We start from the raw sequence: 20545 nt of genomic DNA, 5'->3' as shown, positions 1-20545 counted from the left end.
GAGGCAGTGACCTTGGGGTTCGAGCACCAGAAAGTCTGCTGTGCCTGCAGCACCCAATGGGCATTGTACGAGCCTGATTTTAATACACGTCAAGCTGCTGAAAGCCCTTTCCTCCAATCTGGCCAGCCCCTCTGTCGAGCCCCTGGACTCCCACTACAGCCAGTCCCTCCCTCGTATTGGGGGCAAAGGGTCAGAATGAGCGTACAGTCCAGCATCTGTAAACAGCGAAGTGCGTAACCCTGTAGTAGTGCCAGCTATTGCTTCGCTCTGGTGTATTTTGGCTGCATGTGCCTAGCTACAGTTCCCTGCAGGGAGTGACGTTACTCATCTGTTTGACATCTTCACGTTGTGCTGTCACTTAGGCTTGTGGCAAATCTAGTGCTTCAAAACAGAAGTTTCCTGTAATATTTTTGTAGATCTTTTCCCGAGGAGGAGAGAGAATCATGGATCTGACCTGGGATGAGCTGAAAAAAGAGGTGACCTTAGCTGTGGAAAACGAGGTGAGGATTCCATTGAGTGTTTTTTGTGATGACAATCATCACTGGTATCTTAACATCTCAGGTAAAGTTAAAAACTAAATCCACAGATGACCCAGGGCCTAAATTTCCTCCCTGTTTCCCCCAAAGCAGTTGCATGATTTAAAAAAAAAAATTCCTTCTCCATCTCTTAACTATTCCTCTTTCTTCAGAGGTTCACCATTCTCCCTCCTTTCCCCCTGTACAGTTCTTTGTTCTTTTAGATGTAGGTGTGCCAGAGTGAGTTGCACTTCCTTTTTCCTTTAGCGTCTGTTTACATTGTAAGTGAGAGAGCACTTTGCATAGTAACAGTGGTGCCAGGTTTTGCTTTATTGCAATTCCTGTCTTGTGCACATCACTCGCATGCTCGTTTTCTCCATGCTGCAGCAGTGAGAGCCTGCTGGGTAGGTGGCCGAGTGCAGTAGGAGTGGGCATGGGTCTTTACCCACCACGGCTCCTCTGTGCGCCTCAGGGAGGCGTGTAGACATTGAGAGGCCTCACTTCAGTGCTGCTGCTGAAGGAGAGACTAGCTGGCAGGAAGTCGGAAGTGGGGGGCTGGCAAGTCCATTCGCTGCTCTTTTGCGGCCCATCTTCTTTCTCTTATGCATCATCAGGGAAACAACAAAACCCTTATAAAACCACTCTGCTTTTTATAGAAAGTGCATCTGGTTGGAAAGGTGCTTATTGGAAACTTTTTAAAAGTAGTTTAGTTAAAGGAAAAATCAAGTAGACGCTGTCTTTTTAACTCTGAGTTTCCCTGCTCTCAGTCTAATGGTGGTCTATTAACCCACCACTTACTTGTAAGGATTTTTATCCTTAAGTAGCTGATGTTTACCCTGAGTGTTAACATCACCTTATAGCTTTGTACCTAGGATTATAGAAGTGGCTCTCATGGACTCTCGTCTGGCTCACACTCCAAAATACTCAGCAGAAGAGGGTGCAACATATCTGTATCTAAAAGTATGGGGAAAAAATTGTATATGGTGTTTTCAAAATATGTAGCCATGTAATTAGCTGGTGTAGGTAATATGTACTCAGAAGAGGACAGAACCAGAGTTGCATGTATAGCTATAACTGGCCTTTCCTGAGGTGTGAGTGCCTAGCTGTGCAATGCTAAGCTTTCTGTGACACAGGTCCTTTGTTGAATTATATTAATCTTTTTAAAATGTCAATGTACCAGCCACAAAAAAATAAAAAATTAAACCCTCCTTCAGTGGGAGGCAGAGCTGTAAAATACTATTGTAGTGCCGAATTGCCGTCTTTGGGGAGTCAAACGCTGACCTGTTCTACTGTTTTCTCCTCCCAGCTCCAGGGCAGTGTGACAGAATACGAAGTCTCCCAGGAAGAGTTTCGACAGTTACAGGTTGAGTTCTGGTCCAAGTTCTATGCCTGCTGCCTTCAGTACCAAGAAGCACTTTCATGCCCTCTTGCTCTCCACCTGAATCCGTATACTAACATGGTGTGCCTGCTAAAAAAGGTGAGGCACCAAGCAGGAGCTGCTTTATGCTGTAGACACTTTGCACTGGTCTAGTCCCGGGGAGGGCAAACTACAGGCCACAGGCCGGATCCGACCCATCAGGGCTTTCAGTCAACCCCTGGGATTGCCAGTCCTGTGGCGCAGCTCCTGGAAGCAGCTGGCACCATGTCCCTAGGTCCCTGGTGGAGGGGGAATGCAGAGGGCTCTGTGCACTGCCCTCGCCTGCATGCACTGCCCCCTGCAACTCCTATTGGCCGGGAATGGGGAACCACAGCTAATGGGAACTTTGAGGGTGGTTCCCACAGGTGAGGGCAGCAGAGCTGCCTGCCCCCACCACCACTGCCAGACATGCTGGCCACTTCCGGGAGCGGTGCAGAGCCAGGGCAGGCAAGCCCCGCAGTGCACCACTGCCACTCCAAGTATGCAGCGCTGGGCTGGATCCTGAACCCCTCCTGCACCCCAACTCCCTGCCTCGAGCCCTCTGCCTGCACTCTGCATCCCACCCCTTGCCCTGAGCTCCCCTGCACCCCACACCCGTCCACCCTACCCCCTTGCCCTGAGCCCCCTCCTGCACCCTGCACCTATCCTGCATTCTGACCCCTTGCCCTGACCCCATCACTGCACGCCGCACCCCAGACCCCTACCCCAGCCTTGCATTCATGGCTCTGCATACAACTGCCCCACCGAGATGTGGCCCTTGGGCCAAAAAGTTTGCTCACCCCTGGTCTGGTCTGAATGTCGTGAGTTACCAGTGGAGTCCTTTAAGTGATTCCAGGGCATTTTCCTAACCAAGACTTAAAAGATGGGTTATCTTTCACTTTCCCAGGGATTCCTGTCTTTCCTTGTACCCTGTTCCCTGGTGGATCATCTGTATCTCTTGCCTGATGAGCATCTGTTGACTGAGGATGACAGCACCATCTTGGATGGTAAAGGGGAGGGAGGTGGGGGAAGCTGTTCCACTGTAGAGGAAATTACAGCATGTGTGTCACAAGCTCAGTAGTTAAGGACATAGAAGTTTCCATGCTAATCCCTTTTTTTACATGCTCAGAACTTTCTGAAGTTGTCTGGGTTGAAACTTCCCCTGCTTAGCCTGAACCTAGTGGTAGATTCCCTTTTGGAAGGCCTGGAGACTTGAAAAACACGTGTGTGCGCGTTAAGGATAAAATGTTGCTGTGACTTAGTTCAAGGAAATCAAAGAGTGGAATTCTAACCTTCAGTCAGTGCATAACATGCGAGGGGTGTGTGCTTTGCTATCTCTGGGGATGCAGTCCCTTTGAATGAACACCTCTCACTGGTTTCCAATACCTGAATGTTGGATTCACATCCCAGATGTGGTCAGGGTTCAGATGTCATCTGGGTCCCTCTCAGTAGCCTGAACTGTTTGGGTTGTGTCTTCTAGGATTAGGGCAAGGAAGGCCTAATGGCGTGGTGTTAAATTCTTGATGGAGTGGTGGCAGCCATGATTATGTAGATCATGCCCTGTCCTCTAAGCTGCTCTTTTTCCTGCAAGTTGGCAAGTGATGCCCAGGAAATCCATGTCCAGGAAAAGGTGGCAGCCTTTTCCCATTTAAAAAATACCCAGTCAAGACACATAGTGACTTAATAGAGGGAAGCATTCACATATTATCACCATCATCTTAGCCTTGTGCCTTAGCCAGTTTTTGATCCCACCAAGAGTGTCGAAGACCCCTTCTCCCCAAAATTCAACTTTAAAACATCTAGTTTGTACCACTCTACTGGGCTCTTCGCTTTCCCTTCTTTTATGAGCCCTCACTGATAGGGTTCACAGGTCAGAATGAATGTTTACTCCTTACCTACGTGGGCAACTTTCCTTCTGACATTGCCTGATGTTGTAGGCTTAATTTCTTTTAACATGTTTTTTTGTATTATGTGTATTTACATTGAAACGGTGCCTATGTGATGTTCAGGTTTCACCTCTACAACCCCTGAAAGTTCTGGGATGTAAAATCTCTTGTTCTGATTGTAATTTTACCTATGCACCAGCTACCCATTTAACCAGAAAAACAGGAATAGAAAATATTCCATGATGTGCAGCCTGGACGCACTAAAGTTCCAGCTCACTGTCTGCTTATGCATGTGCTGGTGATAAACTGGGAAAGTATAACGTGTTACCACACATCCATATCCATTTGCCTTCAACTTAAATTCTTTTGCCTGCTGCCCAAATTCAGATTTCCCAGACACTAAAGGTTCAGTGCATTCAGAGGAGAAAAGCTGGACACTCAAGAAATGCAAGGAATTCCCACCAGCCTAGTAGTCTTACCCCTTGCTTGTTTCAAACTGCTAACGTTAGATTTTTTTGTGCAAATATTTAAAGTCCCCTTTAGGACACAGATCAGGGATGAAAGTTTTATCAGTAGTGATGTTTTTCTGAAAGCTTTTAAGCACAACAGTGGTTTATAACTGAAACCAGTGTTCGCTCTAATTTTCCCACCCATGTGTAGAATGAATTTTGTTATGTGCACCAATATGGAGGCTGTGACACATCCCCTTCATATCGGTGCACATAACAAAATTAATGTGGCAGGGCGAGGCTGAGGGGTTTGGAGTGTGGGATGGGGCTCAGGGCTGGCGCAGAGGGTTGGGGCGGGGGGTGAGGACTCCGGGTGGGGATGAGGGGTTTGGGGTACAGGAGGGTGCTCCAGGGCTACAGCGAAGAGGGAGGACCCCCCCCCCAGCTCTGTCTCCTCACAGCAGCCCCTGGGCTTTGGGGGAGAGGTGCCGCTCTCCACCGTGGCAGCTCCAGGGCTGGGGCTGTAGGATGGGCGCCCCTCCCTCGGTCCCAGCAGGTCTGGGAGGGGCGCCCGTCCAGTTCGGGGGGGCTAGGTTGGGGCCAGTGCTAAATAGGCTGTTGCGCAGCTTAGAGGGAATTTAGACTGGAACCCTCTTGCAATTTTAACTATAGCAGTTGTTAGCAAGTGACTGCAATAACAAAAGTGTTTCCTAATAGAAGGTACAATAGGACCCTTCCAAGTGCAGACAGCTGGGCCAGTGGAGGTATTATGGGCCTGGATTCGAGAGACCTGTTCCTTAGTTCAGAGTCTTTAAAAATACATTAGATTAGAAATTGCCCGGTTGTTCTTGGTATTCTAGACAAAACGGGTCTGTGGATGGGCTATCTCTGGTCCTTCCGAGCTGCTGGGAAATTGCTTAAGGATGCAGAATCCTCATTCTGAATGCATGGAGCCAAGGCATGAGAGGCCGAGTCTGGCTGTGACTTTTATTTTCTAGGCATGTTTTCTCCAGTTGTTCAGTTTATTTTCATCCAGGTCCTGTAACTGGAGAAGGCTGAAGGGAAATTTCCTATTACCAGTTTTCAAACAAAACTGCACAGAGATCTTACCACCTTCAGCTCCTCAATGTAGTCAGTCTGTAATTATCTAATTAGTTAGTTATGGAGCCAGATGGAGTCTTGTGTTGCAGGGGCAAATTTGTACCAAGAAGCTTTCCTACGAAATGAGCTGAACTAACTTGGTTTTGTCTTGAAACGATTTGCATGAGAGTACAGTCAGGTTCTTTCACTGCAGATCTGGAGATGTCTCACGATGTTGTGTGCCTTGTCCAGTGCCTTCGGCTGATTGGAGAATCTATTTCCATGGAAATGGCATTCATCATGGAAATGGCTTGCTCCCGCCTTCAGCCTCCAGAGAAGGCTGCAGAGCAGATCCTGGAAGACTTGATAGCCAATGACACGTACGTTACACAGAGAGTTCCCTTACATCCTTTGTGAAAAGATGAATGCACAAATTGTCTGTGCAGGGTTTGCCTTAGATAGCCCTTTACCTGAATCTAAGTGTGATTCAGGATGTGTGAATTCTAGCTCCATAGTGGGAGATTTTCCAAGCACCTACAGGATTTGGGAGCATTTGTCACAATTGGCTTTCTGGAGTTTGTGCTCCTAAATCCTGTAGATGCTTGGAAACTCTCCCCAGTAATGATTAAAGTGGCGAGGAATTCTGAGCCATGGCATCCAGAAGCGAGAGCTTCAATTTTGAGTTGGATAGTCGTCTTCACATGAAAACATGTGTATCCAAATAGCTGAACCTCCCTAGCTAGCTGGGTTTAGAATGATCCTCGCACACCATCTCATGGAACATCAGTATCCTCAGCCAAGTACAAGTTATTCCTCTACAGAGTGAGTAGGAGAGGAGCAAGTGAATTCACCCTGAGTATGGTGCCTTCATGGGTCAAAAAGATGTTTTTTATTACAGTGGAGGGGAATTCTCCTTCCACGATATCAGCAGCGGTCAGACCAATTTCACTTCTGTGTCTCTTACTATGGGGGCCATTGATGGAGGGGGTCTGTTGACATTACATACGTTGATGCCAGTGAATTTTGTGTGCCCTCGCAGAGAGAATGTGATGGAAGATATTCACAGTAAGCTGCAGGAGATCAGAAACCCTATCCATGCCATTGGGGTGCTGATCCGGGAAATGGACTATGAGGTGGAACTGGAAATGGAAAGAGGTGATACGACACAACCTTTCAAGTTCGGCTAGTAAGGTGGTAGAGGTTTGAGGATTGCAGTTGACCTAGCTTCCATTCTTATCCTGTCTTTCAGCTCAGCCCCTCAACGTGCGAATGAACCTCTCTCAGCTCTATGGTAGTGGCACAGCAGTGACTGTGGTATGCCGGGGTGTGTGCAAGATGGCCACCACCCGCTTCTTAATCTGCCGGGACTTGTTGATTTTACAGCAGCTGTTGCTGAGGCTAGGCGATGCTGTGAGTATGGCCCAGAAACCTGTTCTCATAGAATAGTAGGGTTGGAAGAGACCTCAAGAGGTCATCTAGTCCAAACCCCTGCTCACAGCAGGACCAATCCCCAACTAAATCATCCCAGCCCGGGCTTTCTCAGGCCAGGCCTTAAAAACCTTTAAGGATTGAGATTCCACCACCTCCCTAGGTAACCCATTCCAGTGCCTCACCACCCTCCTAGTGAAATAGTGTTTCCAAATATCTAACCTAGACCTCCCCCACTGCAACTTGAGACCATTACTCCTTGTTCTGTCATCTGCCACCACTGAGAACAGCCAAGCTCCATTGTCTTTGGAACCCCCTTCAGGTAATTGAAGGCTGCTATTAAATTTCCCCTCACTCTTCTCTTCTGCAGACTAAATAAGCCCAGTTCCCTCAGCCTTTCCTCATAAGTCATGCCACAGCCCCCTAATCATTTTCGTTGTCCTCCACTGGACTCTCTCCAATTTGTCCACATCCTTTCTGTAGCAGGAGGCCCAAAACTGGACGCAGTACTACAGGTGTGGCCTCACCATTGCCAAACAGAGGGGAATAATCACTTCCCTCGATCTGCTCACAATGCTCGTATTAATATAGCCCAATATGCCATTGGCCTTCTTGGCAACAAGGGCACACTGCTGACTCATACCCAGCTTCTCATCCGCTAATCCCCAGGTCCTTTTCCGCAGAACTGCTGCTTAGCCAGTCAGTCCCCAGTCTGTAGCGGTGCATGGGATTCTTCCTTCCTAAGTGCAGAACTCTGCACTTGCCCTTGTTGAACCTCATTAGATATTGATGGATCCTTGAGTTGTTAGGCTTTCAGGATCTTGATCTGCCCCGGTGCCTTAAGCTGGAGCTTTGGCTCTCTTCCTGTTCTTTTGCTGACGTGCTGTGCGCTAAGGCAGCAAGCAGATCCCTTTCTTTACTGTAGAGGAGCAGCATTTTCAGTGCTTTGTTCCCAAAAAGCACTGCCTTCAGGTTCTCCTCTCTTTGCATTTATTCCCCAGCTCTTCATCACAGTAGAAGAGACTGAACTGAGCAGACTGAAGATTATAGCCTTTTCTGCACTGGAAAGCTGTACCACTTCAGCCATGCTGGGATAGCTAAAGCAGTACATGTGGATGTAGTTGTATCATAGTGTTTAAGGACAGAAGGGACCTCAGAATCATCTAGTCTGACTTCGTCAGTATCACAAATCACCAACATCACCCAGCGCATGCGCACTAAACCCAACAACTGACCTCAGACCCAAATATTACAGCCTGCAGGAGACTAGGCTTATTGGTTGACTCAGGCAGAGAATTGGAGGGACCAACCCAGAGACCCCCACAATGACGAGGAAATGATTGAGATATACCCAGTTAATCCTGGCAAGTGACCTGCACCCACACACTGCAGAGGAAGGTGGAAAAAACTCCAACCATCATGGTTTCTAGCTTTAGAGTTGGGCACCAGGCCAGCAGCCGCTGCTCTCTGGTCACCCAGCTCTGAAGGCAGCATCCCTGCCAGCATCAGTGCCGAAGTGAGGGTGGAAATCCCGCGGGGAGGGATTCTCGCCCCACCTGATCCCCTTTTGGATCAGGACACCCCCCCCCCCCCCGTTACAATGCCATGATATGTCAAAAGTAAACATCTGAAACTGTGAAATTAACTATTTTTAAAATCCCATGACTGTGAAATTGACCAAAATGGACTAGGAATTTACAGGGCCCTACTGGTAGTCATCCTGTGATTGACCAACACACCTAGGGGTCTCTCCTCCTGTGTCACTTCCAACTGAGGAGCCCCCAGCTTGTAGCAGAAATTCTTCTTCTTAGATCCTAAGTGCATGACCTTGTACTTTATACTATTGCATTTCATCCCATCTCTTGCTTCAATCTTCAAGGTCATCCAGATCTTCCTGTATAATATTCCAAGCCACCCCCATATTGATACTGCTTCCCAGTTTTGTATCATCAGCAGATTTCATTAGCACACACCAACTTTTTGTGCCAAAGTCATTAGTAAAAATATTCAATAAGTCTGGCCCCATGACCGATCCTTGAGGAACTCCACTAGTGAACTCCCTTCAGTCCGATGGTTCATCTTTCAGTGCATCCTGTTTTCAGACTTTTTAGACTGCGTAACCCTTTCCAAATAATGTAGTCTGCAATGTACCCCCGTCTGAAATAGGGTCATAATATACTTACGGTTAGTTTGCCAAGTTTTACTAAATAAAATGCGTTGTCTGCCATCGCAGGATTTTTCACGTGTACCCCATGATGAGAACTCATGTACCCTTAGGGATACGTGTACACCGGTTCAAAAACCACTGCTTTCCCTAGTTCCTTCTCCGTCTTACAGTTCCTATACTAATTCCCGTCTTCTTGAATTTAACTAATACTTTCCCATATGGGGCTGACTCAAGTGCCTTACTGAAGTGTAAGCACATTAGATTTTCTGCATTTCTCTTCTCTAAAACCTCAGTTATTTTCTCAAAGAAAGAAATCAGGTTAGCATGGCACAATCTACCTGTGTTGCAGTACGTCTCCTTTTTTCAGTTTACCTCCATGAATTTAATTATTCGTTCCTTTGCAATTTGTTCTAAAGTCTTGTATTCTGCTAGAGTCAGACTAACAGGCTGTAATTGCCTGGATCAGTTTTTCCATTTCATAAATACAGGTACAATATTACATATCCTCCAGTCATATGGTACTATCCCCAAATAGATGGGTGTAGTACAAATCCTTGCTACCACACTAGCAGTATCTTGTGTAGTATTCTGGGATGGAAATTATCCAGTTGCCCTTATTTGAGCACATTAAGCTCTTCAAGTTTTTCTTCCACTTCAGCTGTGGCCTTTTCCATTTCTAGACACTCATTTCTATCAGCCATCCTGCCTTCATACCCATGTTCCACATTATCCCCCTTACTGAAAACCAAGGCAAAGTATTCGTTGTAGATTTTGGGCTATACCTAGATTACCTTTAATCTCCTCATCCAGACTGCACTGTGGCCCAGACTTATCCTTCCTTATTCTTTTTATATAAATTAAGACATCTTATGTATCTTAATTTCCTTGGCAAGAGCTAATTTAGCTTGATTTGTAGCAATTCTTACCTTATTCCTATACTTTCTAACCTCTATGATGTGGCTTTCTTTGCTGATCAGTCTCGTTTTCCATTCCCTGTAGGCTGTTGGCCTACTCTTAAAAACCTTTAAGGTGGTTATTCATCCAGCTGGGTCTGGAGGCTTTCACTACAAGTTTTCCCCTCTTGCTCGTGATGCGAATTGCAGATAGTTTTTGTGTAGATGACTTAAAGAAATTCCAGATCTCCTCCACGTGTAAGTCTTTGATCTATCCAGTCCAGCTGACTTCTTTAACTAATTCCCCAGAATACAGCATAGACAGGGACTGTTGATTACATTGTCAATCTTGCTCATACATATGTAAAGACACAAAAACACAAACATTATCTCCTCACATGTCTCTTGAGAGTTATTTATTTTGCAGGATGTTTAAGCCTTTCTAGCCATTCGTCACATTGTCCTTTTGAAATCAAAAGCCAGAGTTGACGACCTGGTTTTGATTATCATTCCATTTAATTTAGCCTGAATCAACTTGTGAATGCTTAGTCCAAGATTGAGTCTTACGACCGGCTTACCAGACTTATCAAAACCAAATCTAAATCTGGTTCAGTGATGATTTGATGAAGAAAACTCTCATAGCAGTATAAAGGTGCATTACACTGTTATAGCTATGCACACATAGAAAGGAGAATAACTATATCCATATAAGGCGTCTTCACACCAATATAACTATCTACTCTAAGGCTCTTACAGATGTAACTTATTTTTTAACCTCCTCCCCTCCCCCCAAATGAAATATACCAATAAAACTTACACATAGACCGGGCCTGAGAGGTGCTGCCTCTTAATGACCAATTTCAGCCCCAACTTTCCCTTTCATAATTAATAAAATTACCTGTTCCCTTGTGGAACTCAGAACAGCTTCTCTTCCCAGCCTTACCTCTGTGTTAAGCTTTCACTGTGTGGCCCTGGGTAAGGACTGAGCTGCATGCTGGCTTGCACCCGAACTAATGAAACAAAATGAATGTGCAGTTTTTTGTTGTTTTGGTGCCGGTCTGTTTAATGTTTTGGAATGTAAGTGTCCTGTTTCCGTTTAGCGTATGCTCCCTGCCCGCTAATGGCTAGCAAGGCTGGGCCCCATGCTGACCTTTGACACTCTTTTTGTGATGTCACTTTTGTCTTCTGGCTCAGCTGAAGCCATTAGCTATCCCTGGCCTCAGTTACAATGCCAGCTGCTTTGGTCTCCTTACAGATGATTCTGGGAGGGGGCCAGCTGTTCCAGTCTCAGCAGGACCTGCTGCATCGCACCTCTCCCTTGTTGTTGTCTTATTACCTGATCAGCTGGGCGAGTCAGTGCTTGGCTTCGGACGTTCCAGTCGACACGCTGTAAGTGCTTGTTTTCTCAATCTCTCTAGTCAAAGTGGGTTCTAGGTTTCATATACATTCTTTGAGATGTCTGAAATGCCCTTTAGACAGATGAGAGAGCATCTTGGGTTCTAATTGTAAGAATCTTAAAGAAATTACCTCTTTGGGTGATAAGAGAGTCTTAAATGTAAGTTTGAGACTGTTGTCAACTCAGATCATTGGTCTAACTTTCTTCTTGCGGGAAGGGGGAGAGTCACTTCATTGTTAGTGTTTCGCTACTTCTGTTCTCCCTGAAAGATTCATGCTCCACAGCTGAAGTGCTTCCGTTTACCATGTTGTTATGTCAGAGATGGTTCTTCTTGGGCGGATGGACCGGAAGCTTCTTTTTAGGAATTCTACAAAGACACAAACAAAAGCTCCTCCTCTCCCTCCCCCCCCCCCCCCCCCCCCCGGACACTGTACAGACAAATCCTGCGAGACTTGTTGGAAGCTACTTTTAGGCGGCTACATTAGGTTTGATCAGTAAAACTTTGTGAAATACCAAGTGTCTAAATAGTTATCAAACACTGACGAGAGAGTTTGATTTTTCCCTCACACCTTTGATTTGTTCTCGTCCTGTCCCAATTCCCAACTCTTTATATTTTTGTACTGTAATTTTGGCATAATGGTTAGTAAATGGGTTTTTACTGGTCAGTAAAAACTCACTGAAAAGTGAGTTGCTCTTTCCATCTGTTGGCCTGGAGCAGTCATAATTGAGAATCTGGACTGATGCAGAGTGGCTTTGACAACTGTAAATTATCATTTCTGTTTTCAGTATTGCAAATGGACAGTGAAAATATCCAAAGCATTTTAGATTTCTGACTTTCCCTTGGGTACCGAATCTGCCTTTGCTGTACCTGGTCATTTCAGTGAATAGTTGGGTTCAGCGTGAACAGTGTTAGAATGTGTAACACAGGATGTTCTTGTCTCTCGTTTTATAGCTAGATTTTTCTCCTCTAGGGAATCCAACCTGCAGCACTTATCTGTACTGGAGTTAACAGACACCACAGCCTTAACACCACATAAACTGGGTAAGAGCGGTGCTATAAGGTCTTCAGCTCTTAATTTTGACTTTAAGCCCATACTTTCAGACATGACTAGTGATTTGGAGGGGCCTTAGTTCTTGGGTGCCCAGTTTCAAGGGGCTTATCTTTCAATATGTTCGTCACTCACCCTCTTGTAGTCCACAAAACTTGTGTGTGGCCAAAGTAAAGCCAGCTTCCACTCAGGCATTTCCCGTGACTTTGCAACCTATCACTTTTTTATTAACTCTTTTTTTAATATAGTTTTTTGTAAGTAATTTCCTAAGTAGTGGGGTTTTTTTTGTTTTTGTTTTTAGAAAATGAGAAATGGTTTGGGCGTCTGTAATGCCTCTTCCACTTATCAGCAGGTTCAACCATTCTACCTCTGCCACTCAAGCCACATAGTTAACTACAATAACTAGCAGCAGGAGTGGGCTGTTACACTTTGTGGACTAGCCTCTAGTCTAGAGGAACATGCATAACACTGAAACACTGTGCTTGAAGAACCCCATTCTGCAGACAGCACAGCTCTGTATTAGCCACACTGTCCATCAGAAGTGTCACAGCCACACTAATACTGACAAATTACTCACTTTCTTATTTTTTACTATATAATTATAAAATAAATTGATTGGAATATAAAAATTGTACAGAAACTTCACTTAACGTTGTCCTGGTTAACGTTGTTTCTTTGCTGATCAGTTAGGGAACATGCTTGTTTAAAGTTGCACAATGCTCCCTTAAAATGTCTCTCTGGAAGAGCAGCCCCTCCCTGTGGGGATTAGAACCAGCTCCCCATAATTCCCTGTAAGGTATGTGGCTCAGCAGCAGTTCAGTTGGCCTTCTCCCCCCGTGCTGCTCCTGACCTGCCCTCTGCCTTGGAGCTGCTCCCAGGAGCTTCCTGCTTGCTGGAGGAGGGGGGGAGAGGGGTGCTGATGTCAGGCTGTCCCCCTGTTCCTGCCTCCTCCTGCTCTGTAACCTTCTCCACAAAGTGGAGATGGGGACAGTCACAGGGCTCTGGGACAGAAGGGGCTGGGGGAGCTTGCAGGAAGCTGTCGCTTCCTGTCCAAACTGGCTGCTCTGCTTAAAAGGGCAACATACTTGAAGTGGTGTCAGCATACTTAAAAGGGCAATGCACATCTTCCTCTCTCACTCATGCATGCGCCCCCCAGCACTTTGGAAAGTGAGCACCTGTGCAGCCGTGCATGATCTGTCACGAGGAGGGAGTGCTGCGCTCCAGCTGGATATCATGGGCTCCTCATCATGTTCAGTTTTTGCAGGGAAGTGTTTGCAACTACTCCCCTGCATCTATTGTGTTTCCTCCCTCCTGCCTCAGTCCATGCTGCCTTGCAGAGTGTGATGCTACATCAGGGGTAGGCAACCTATGGCACGCGAGCTGATTTTCAGTGGCACTCACACCGCCTGGGTCCTGGCCACCAGTGCGGGGAGGCTCTGCATTTTAATTTATTTTTAAATGAAGCTGCTTAAACATTTTAAAAACCTTATTTACTTTCCATACAACAATAGTTTAGTTATATATTATAGACTTATAGAAAGAGACCTTCTAAAAGTTACAATGTGTTACTGGCACGCGACACCTTAAATTAGAGTGAATAAATGAAGACTCAGCACAGCACTTCTGAAAGGTTATGGACCCCTGTGCTACATTAACAGCGGATTAACCCTTGAGGGCTCAGCCAAGTGCTAGTTCATCATTTAGTAGCAAGGCATTCCCTGGGAAATTTCCCACCCTCTTACTCGACCACCTCAACCAAGCTTTATAATCATTCATTGCTGTGTACAATATTAAACTGTTTAAAATTGTTTAAAACTTATACTGTATATGTATATAATGTCTTTTGTCTGATGGAAAAAATTTCCCTGGAACCTCCTCTCTTCCCCCCCCCCATTTACATTAATTCTTATGGGGAAATTGGATTCATTTAACATCATTTTGCATAAAGTCGCATTTTTCAGGAACATAATTACAACTTTAAGTGAGGAGTTACTGTACTTACATGTCAGTGTATAGTGTATGGACCAGTATAAACAAGTCATTGTATGAAATTTTAGTTTGTACTGACTTTGCTAGTGCTTTTATGTAGCCTGTGATAAAACTAGGCAAATATCAAGATGACTTGATGTACCCCCGGGAAGACCTCTGTGTACCCCCAGAGTTACACATACCACTGGTTGAGAACCATTGTGTTAGAGTATTAAATGCTGGGTGTATAAGTAGCCTGTGGACTCTTTGTGATGAGCACAGTATACAGATTTGGTTAGGAAGAGATTACCTTATATACTCATTCATAAACCGAATATTTTTGGTAAAGTGACGCATCAAAGAGTGGGGGGTTGGCTTATAAACGAGACTACACCAAAATCTGATGATTTTAAACTCTATGGAATCATTGAATTGAATATCTAATACGTTTTCGTTTTGTTTACTTGGAGCATCTGCAGGCATGGAGCCCCTCATTTCCCTGTGGCTGCGGTTTGCTGTTCCCAGCCAATGGGAGCTGAGTGGTTCCATGCCTGCAGATGCTCCAAGTAAAGAAAACATCCAGACCTGCCAGCTGCTTATCCTGATGGTCAGGAGCCAAAGTTTGCCAACCCCTGAAATATAGGGTCGGCTTATGAAAGGGTCATACAGTTTTTGCTGTTTTTACCTAACCATCTTGGGGGGCTGGCTTATAAATGAACGGGCTAATGAACGAGTATATAAGGTACGTCTACTAAGCTGTGTGTATGTAGCTTGTCAACCCTTCTTTCATTTGTCTTTTAGTGTCCAGCCCTCAGACAATCGTGGAATTATTTTTTCAGGAAGTGTCCAGAAAACATATAATATCGCACCTCTTCTCCCAGCCTAATACCTCTCTGAGTGAAACTAGTTTGAACTGGCCTCATCTGATCACTGCAATTGCCGCTGATCTCCTATCACTCTTGTATCCTTGAATTATTAAGCCAGAGTGAAGGTGTGTTTCTAACAACCTTGCTCAGCACCCGGAAGCTGGAAATAGGCAGGTCTCCCTGGAGAGCATGGGGAATGTCTCACAATTAATGAGGCCAAAGCTGTCAGTCCTGGGCTCCTGAATCCATATTTAGCTCCCTAAATAAGAGTGACCTGATTCCAGTTCACTTCAGTAAGATTTGTGTGTGTTCAGAACTTCTCAAAATCGGGCCACCTTTTCGGTGCTCACACATGGGTTCTAAACCCTTAACTTTAGGCCCCCAGGTTTGAAACATTTGGCTTACATGCATGATGGGGGTGTAGTGGTGTTCTCTGAGGTGGTGGACTTCGCTGGACTACCCGTTTTGTCTAAGATGGGAAAACCCTGTTACAGAATGACTTGTGTGAATGCTGAGCACCAGAGGCTTACATGTTTCAAGCCTGTTCTTGAAGCTCTTCCCTGACAATGGAGGAATTGCTCTGTTCCTTATCTAATGTTCAGATGGCCCAGTAATCCTGGCTTCCTCTTCCCAGAATGTTTGATGGGCAGTTGTCAGTACACCCAGCTACAGGTAAGTGTTCTCGGCACATGGCGAATGGTTTTGTCTCTTTAACAGTGTGTCTGATCCATTTACTCTTGCAACCAGCAAAGCATTCCCTGTGGCGGGAGAGAACAGCTGGAGACCAGAAACTGGCTTGCATATCACGGAGCCTATTGTAACCAGATAGGGTAAGAAAACTTAACAGTCTTAATGGGGTTTGAGACCACCTAATGTGAAAGTATATTAAGGATGGACTCACATGGATGTTCTCTCGGCCCCTTTTGCATCTTTCGATCATGCTGTCACAGTTCAGGGTTAGCACCTTTCACCCCTTTCAGTTTACAGGCTTCTTGCCTTCACCTGCCCTGGGATGAAATCCTGGCTGGGATGTCCCCTCTAGGACCAGGCACAGATGTAAACGTTAAAGGGATCGATATTCGCATTGTTCTTTTAAGTATAAGTACTTGGAAGACTCTGAAAAATGTTTGTCTGCTCCTGCTGGAATTAACACCTGGTAACCATGGGGGAAACACAGTAACAGTCAGCTAAGGGTTAATGTCTCTTTCACCTGGAAAGGGGTAACAAACAACACCTGACCAGAGGACCAATCAGGACACAAGACTTTTTCAAATCTGAGTGGAGGGAAGTTTTGGGTGTGAGTCCTTTGTTCTTGGTCTGTTTTCTTTCTGGGCTCAGAGTGACCACAGGAATCTCCAGGCTTTCTATCTTCTGTTTCCAAGTTTTAAGTACAAGGATAGTAAGACAATAGGTTTATATTGGTTTTTTTTTTATATTTACATGTGTGTAGTTGCTGGAATGTGTTAAATTGTATTCTTTTTGGATAAGGCTGTTTATTCATTTTTTCTTTTAAACAATTGACCCTGTATATTGTCACCTTGATACAGAGACCATTTTATGTCTTTTTCTTTCTTTTTATATAAAGCTTTCTTTTTAAGACCTGTTGGATTTTTTTTTTTGTGGGGGCTCAAGGGGATTGAGTCTGCAGTTCACCAGGGGATTGGTGGGAGGAAGAAGATGGGGGGGAAGAGAGAATCTCTTTGTGTTAGATTTACTAAGCCTGACTTTGCATAACCTCTGGGTGAGGGGAGAGAGAGATTGATCTCTCGGTACTCGTGTTTCAAGGACTTGAAGCAGGAAATATCCTAGAGAACCCAGGGCGGGGAAATCTGGGAGGAGGTAAAGAGGGGGAAGGGAAGTGGGTTATTTCCCTTTGGTGAGACTCAGGGCATCTGAGTCTTGGGGATTCCCCAGGGAAGGTTTTGGGGAGACCAGAGTGAGCCAGACACTGGAATTCTGGCTGGTGGCAGCGATATCAGATCCAAGCTGGTAATTAAGTTTGGAGGTTTCACGCTAGCTTCTCATGTTCTGAACTCTAAGGTTCAGATCTGAGTAGGAGAGTTATGACACATGTGGAACATATAATCTTAAAAAAAATTAAGCATCTTCCATGTTCTTCCGCCACTCATAAATGCTAATCCTGAGAGAGCCAGAAGTTAAGAATATAGTGTCATTTGGGAGTAGCTCCTCAATAAATGTCAATAAATTGATTGACAAAGAGTCCTGTGGCACCTTATGCTCCAATATGTCTGTTAGTTTATAAGATGCCGCAGGACACGGTCACTTTTTACAGATCCAGACTAACACGGTTACCCCTCTGATAATTCATTGATTATACAGCACAGACTGTGCAGGAAGTATTTGAAGTTGATCTGCGCAGAAGTTTAGTACTCTAGTTATTTTCAGCAAAGCCCAGAAAGGAGGCCCTAAGCTGTATCTGTACAGTTTGTTGGTGGGGAGTTCTGCGTCTCAGGTCCCGTTCTAAGGTGAGATGCTGTAGATGTGTAGCATTTCCCTTTTCTAGAGCTTGATAAGTGACTGTGGGGCGGTGTGACTAAAACTCAGGAATCTGAACCCCCAGACACCTGTTGGCTATTACATCATGGTCCTCACTGTTGTCTGTAATGCAACAATGTAAACAGGTTAACTTCAAGAGCAAACAAAGACTACTTCTGTGAGCCCATTTGGAGAACTGCAGTCTCAGTCAGTGAGTGGTGTACTGAACACACCCGTTAGCCAAACACAGCCTCCAGAATATGTCAGATAAACAAACTTTCCACCATCTGCTTCTCTCAGTGGGTTGGTAGCAATGTGAATGAGAAATTGTTTTCAATACAAGCTATTATTTCCAGGTGTGTTTTCTGTGCATTACTCAGTTCTCAGGATTACCTTCTGAACTATAGCTTCATGCTCTTTAGCCAAAGGGATTTTTTTCCCCCAGTTGTTGCTTTTGGTGCTACAAATCTGAATTTTTTTACTCTCCTACACTGAAAAACAGCCTGTTTCTTTCACCGCACACAGATGGAAAATGTTAAAAGTGTAGTTAGCTTGGAGGCCAGTCGCTACTGAATTATTCATGCACACATTTTCTCTTGTACATTTTAGTAGGACTTAAACAGGCTTTGTCACCGAAATGGATTACTTCTGGGGACAGGGATCAGCGTGTTGCAGTGTGTGCACAAAATGGATTGCACCTGGGGCACGGATCGGTCTGCTGCAGTTCATGTACAAAACCCCATGTATTCAAACTGTCTAAAAGAATGTCAGAATTGCAAAGCATTCAGTTCAGGAAATGGCAAGGTTGTTTGTGCCACCTGATTTCTGCCTACTTGTGTTTGTGTAATGGTACGGTCTTTGATTGCATGATCACGCACACTTTTCTTGCAGGGCTGCTACCTTAGTCATGTCCCAGAAAGGGCAACAGGAAGATGTTCAACGTTTATTTTTGTCCCCTGTTTAAAAGTGGACTGTTCCTTACCCCCTGCAACCTTCTGCTCCATCCCCTGAAGACCTACATATAATCTTGGTTTATATGGATGTAAATTTGGAGCAATCTCAATGAATTTACTCCAGATTTACATCCTGGCCGTCACAAATAGATTGTTATCCAAAATGAGACACAGATTCCCTGACCCCACTACTGAATGAGGGAAGGGTGGGACCAACATGTAGACAGGAACGATGGCTTAGTGGTTAGGGAGCTAGTTTGGAATCGGGAGGTGGAGGTTCAAGTCCCTTAGTATGTCTTTGCCTCTGTTCCCATCTGGAACGAGATGAACACATTCGATGTGGGACAGTCTGATACTAGAATCGTGGGGCAGGATAAGTACCATAGGTAGGTAGAACACAGGCGACTATGTAGCTACATGCTTTCGATGCTTATGAACAAAGGTTAAGAGTGAAGCCTCCCAGCATCACCTTACCTTTGCCTCAAATGTACGTTCTTTCAGCACAGTTGTCAAATGTAATCTTGTCTTGTGGAAAGGGGAAACAGAAAAGAGAGCGAGAGCTGGCACTGTTTGCTAAAGGAGTGTTTCTCAGCTGTTGTGTCATGAGCCCTGGGGATGCCACAAAGCAGGCTGTGGGGGAAGGCCATGAGACTTTGCATACCAATCTGAAGCAAAGATCTGGTTCCCTCACTCGCCGCACACCCTGACCCCTCAAGGTCAAATGTCCTCTGCCGACGTCTTGAAACATGCACACCAATACATTACATTACATAGACCTGTTACTATCACTGATACTTTTTTAAACTCTTTTGTAACAAATGTAATGCGAAAATTTGTGACGAAAGGCTTGCCAGCCTGAAAAGGGTAGGGAATACTGTGCTAGGCTGCCGGCCTTGTGTCCATGTGCACTGAAGTAGGGCTCCTGCTGTGACCCACCTGTATGCTGTGTGCCAGATACCTCATTCTAAGCCCTCCTGGACAGTGAACGTGACGGGGTTTTCTGTAGATGTACATGGTGCTGGTGGGGTGGAGGGAGATTGTTAAACCCTTATTAGGAGTGAGCTTGCATCAAATATTTGACCCTTTTTAACTCAGCCAAATCGAAATGGCTTTTCATGCCCCTCTCCAAAGACACCCATCTGATGCGGGGCATGTTCAAATGCTAAACTTCCAATTCCTCTCACCTCCCACTGAGAAGCTGGAGCTGTTCAGATGAGGCCATTTACCGATGGCAAGTGTGTGGGGGAGTTTCCCCCACCACCTTTGGGCTGAAAGCAGCCGAACCACTTTTGTTCATGTGGATTTTTCCTGTGGAGATTCCCAGCCCAGAAGATCTGTCCAAAAGGTGTGAGACTGTTACAGGCACCTGAAAAAGGCCCTTGGAACGGAAACACGTAGGTGCCATTAACTAGAGTTTTTGCTAGGCGCTCTGCTGATAACACACCTCCCACTTTCCATTAAGATTCCTCCTTTGCAAATGACATCTGGAAATAGGATCAGCAGAACATAGTCACCCTGGTGCCCTATAGTTACAGCGTGCCACTAAAGTAGCATTGCAGGAATCCAAAGCTGAAATCCTCAGTTTGTTTCTCTGGTAAAACAGGGACTATCTTAGCTGAATACAGGGGCTTGTTGGTTCAAAATCAGCATTAACGGAATGTTAAAGCTTTTTCCTCTCTCATCAGAGGATGCCCTTTGTCTCTTAGGAATACATTCGCCTGCTGCAGCCCTGGTGTCACGTGAACGTGGGCTCCTGTCGCTTCTTAATGGGAAGATGTTACCTTGTCATGGGCGAGGGACACAAGGTACAAAACTGCTTCACTGCTTCCCAGAGTGGAGCATTGCTTCATGTGTAGGGTTCAGTGGTGGCTATGTTGATCCGCACAGTCACACTTACCTGACCGCGGGTTACATTCTGTTCCTAGGGCTAGAAGATGTGTTACTCAGACAAAATGCAAAGCTCATTTCTTTAGTGTAGCTTTTCCTTGGATTTTCTCCACCCG

At 45.3% G+C, this 20545-nt stretch overlaps 1 protein-coding gene across 2 annotated transcripts in view; it reads left to right on the top strand.

Annotated features, from left to right (window-relative positions):
* The window catches only part of NUP160 (nucleoporin 160), a 55076-nt gene that overhangs the window by 15779 nt on the left and 18752 nt on the right, over positions 1-20545 (top strand). For both annotated transcript variants that reach the window (XM_050956671.1, XM_050956670.1), the window contains exons 12-22: positions 417-500; positions 1822-1992; positions 2819-2918; positions 5541-5706; positions 6366-6481; positions 6576-6736; positions 11070-11203; positions 12182-12252; positions 15029-15188; positions 15696-15765; positions 20249-20347. In XM_050956671.1, coding sequence (XP_050812628.1) covers positions 417-500; positions 1822-1992; positions 2819-2918; positions 5541-5706; positions 6366-6481; positions 6576-6736; positions 11070-11203; positions 12182-12252; positions 15029-15188; positions 15696-15765; positions 20249-20347 — 1332 coding nt within the window. The remainder of the gene's footprint in view (positions 1-416; positions 501-1821; positions 1993-2818; positions 2919-5540; positions 5707-6365; positions 6482-6575; positions 6737-11069; positions 11204-12181; positions 12253-15028; positions 15189-15695; positions 15766-20248; positions 20348-20545) is intronic.

Source organism: Gopherus flavomarginatus, chromosome 5 (genome assembly GCF_025201925.1).
Source record: "Gopherus flavomarginatus isolate rGopFla2 chromosome 5, rGopFla2.mat.asm, whole genome shotgun sequence".
Classification (NCBI taxonomy): Eukaryota; Metazoa; Chordata; order Testudines; family Testudinidae; genus Gopherus; species Gopherus flavomarginatus.
This window is presented reverse-complemented; position numbering and strand designations above follow the sequence as displayed.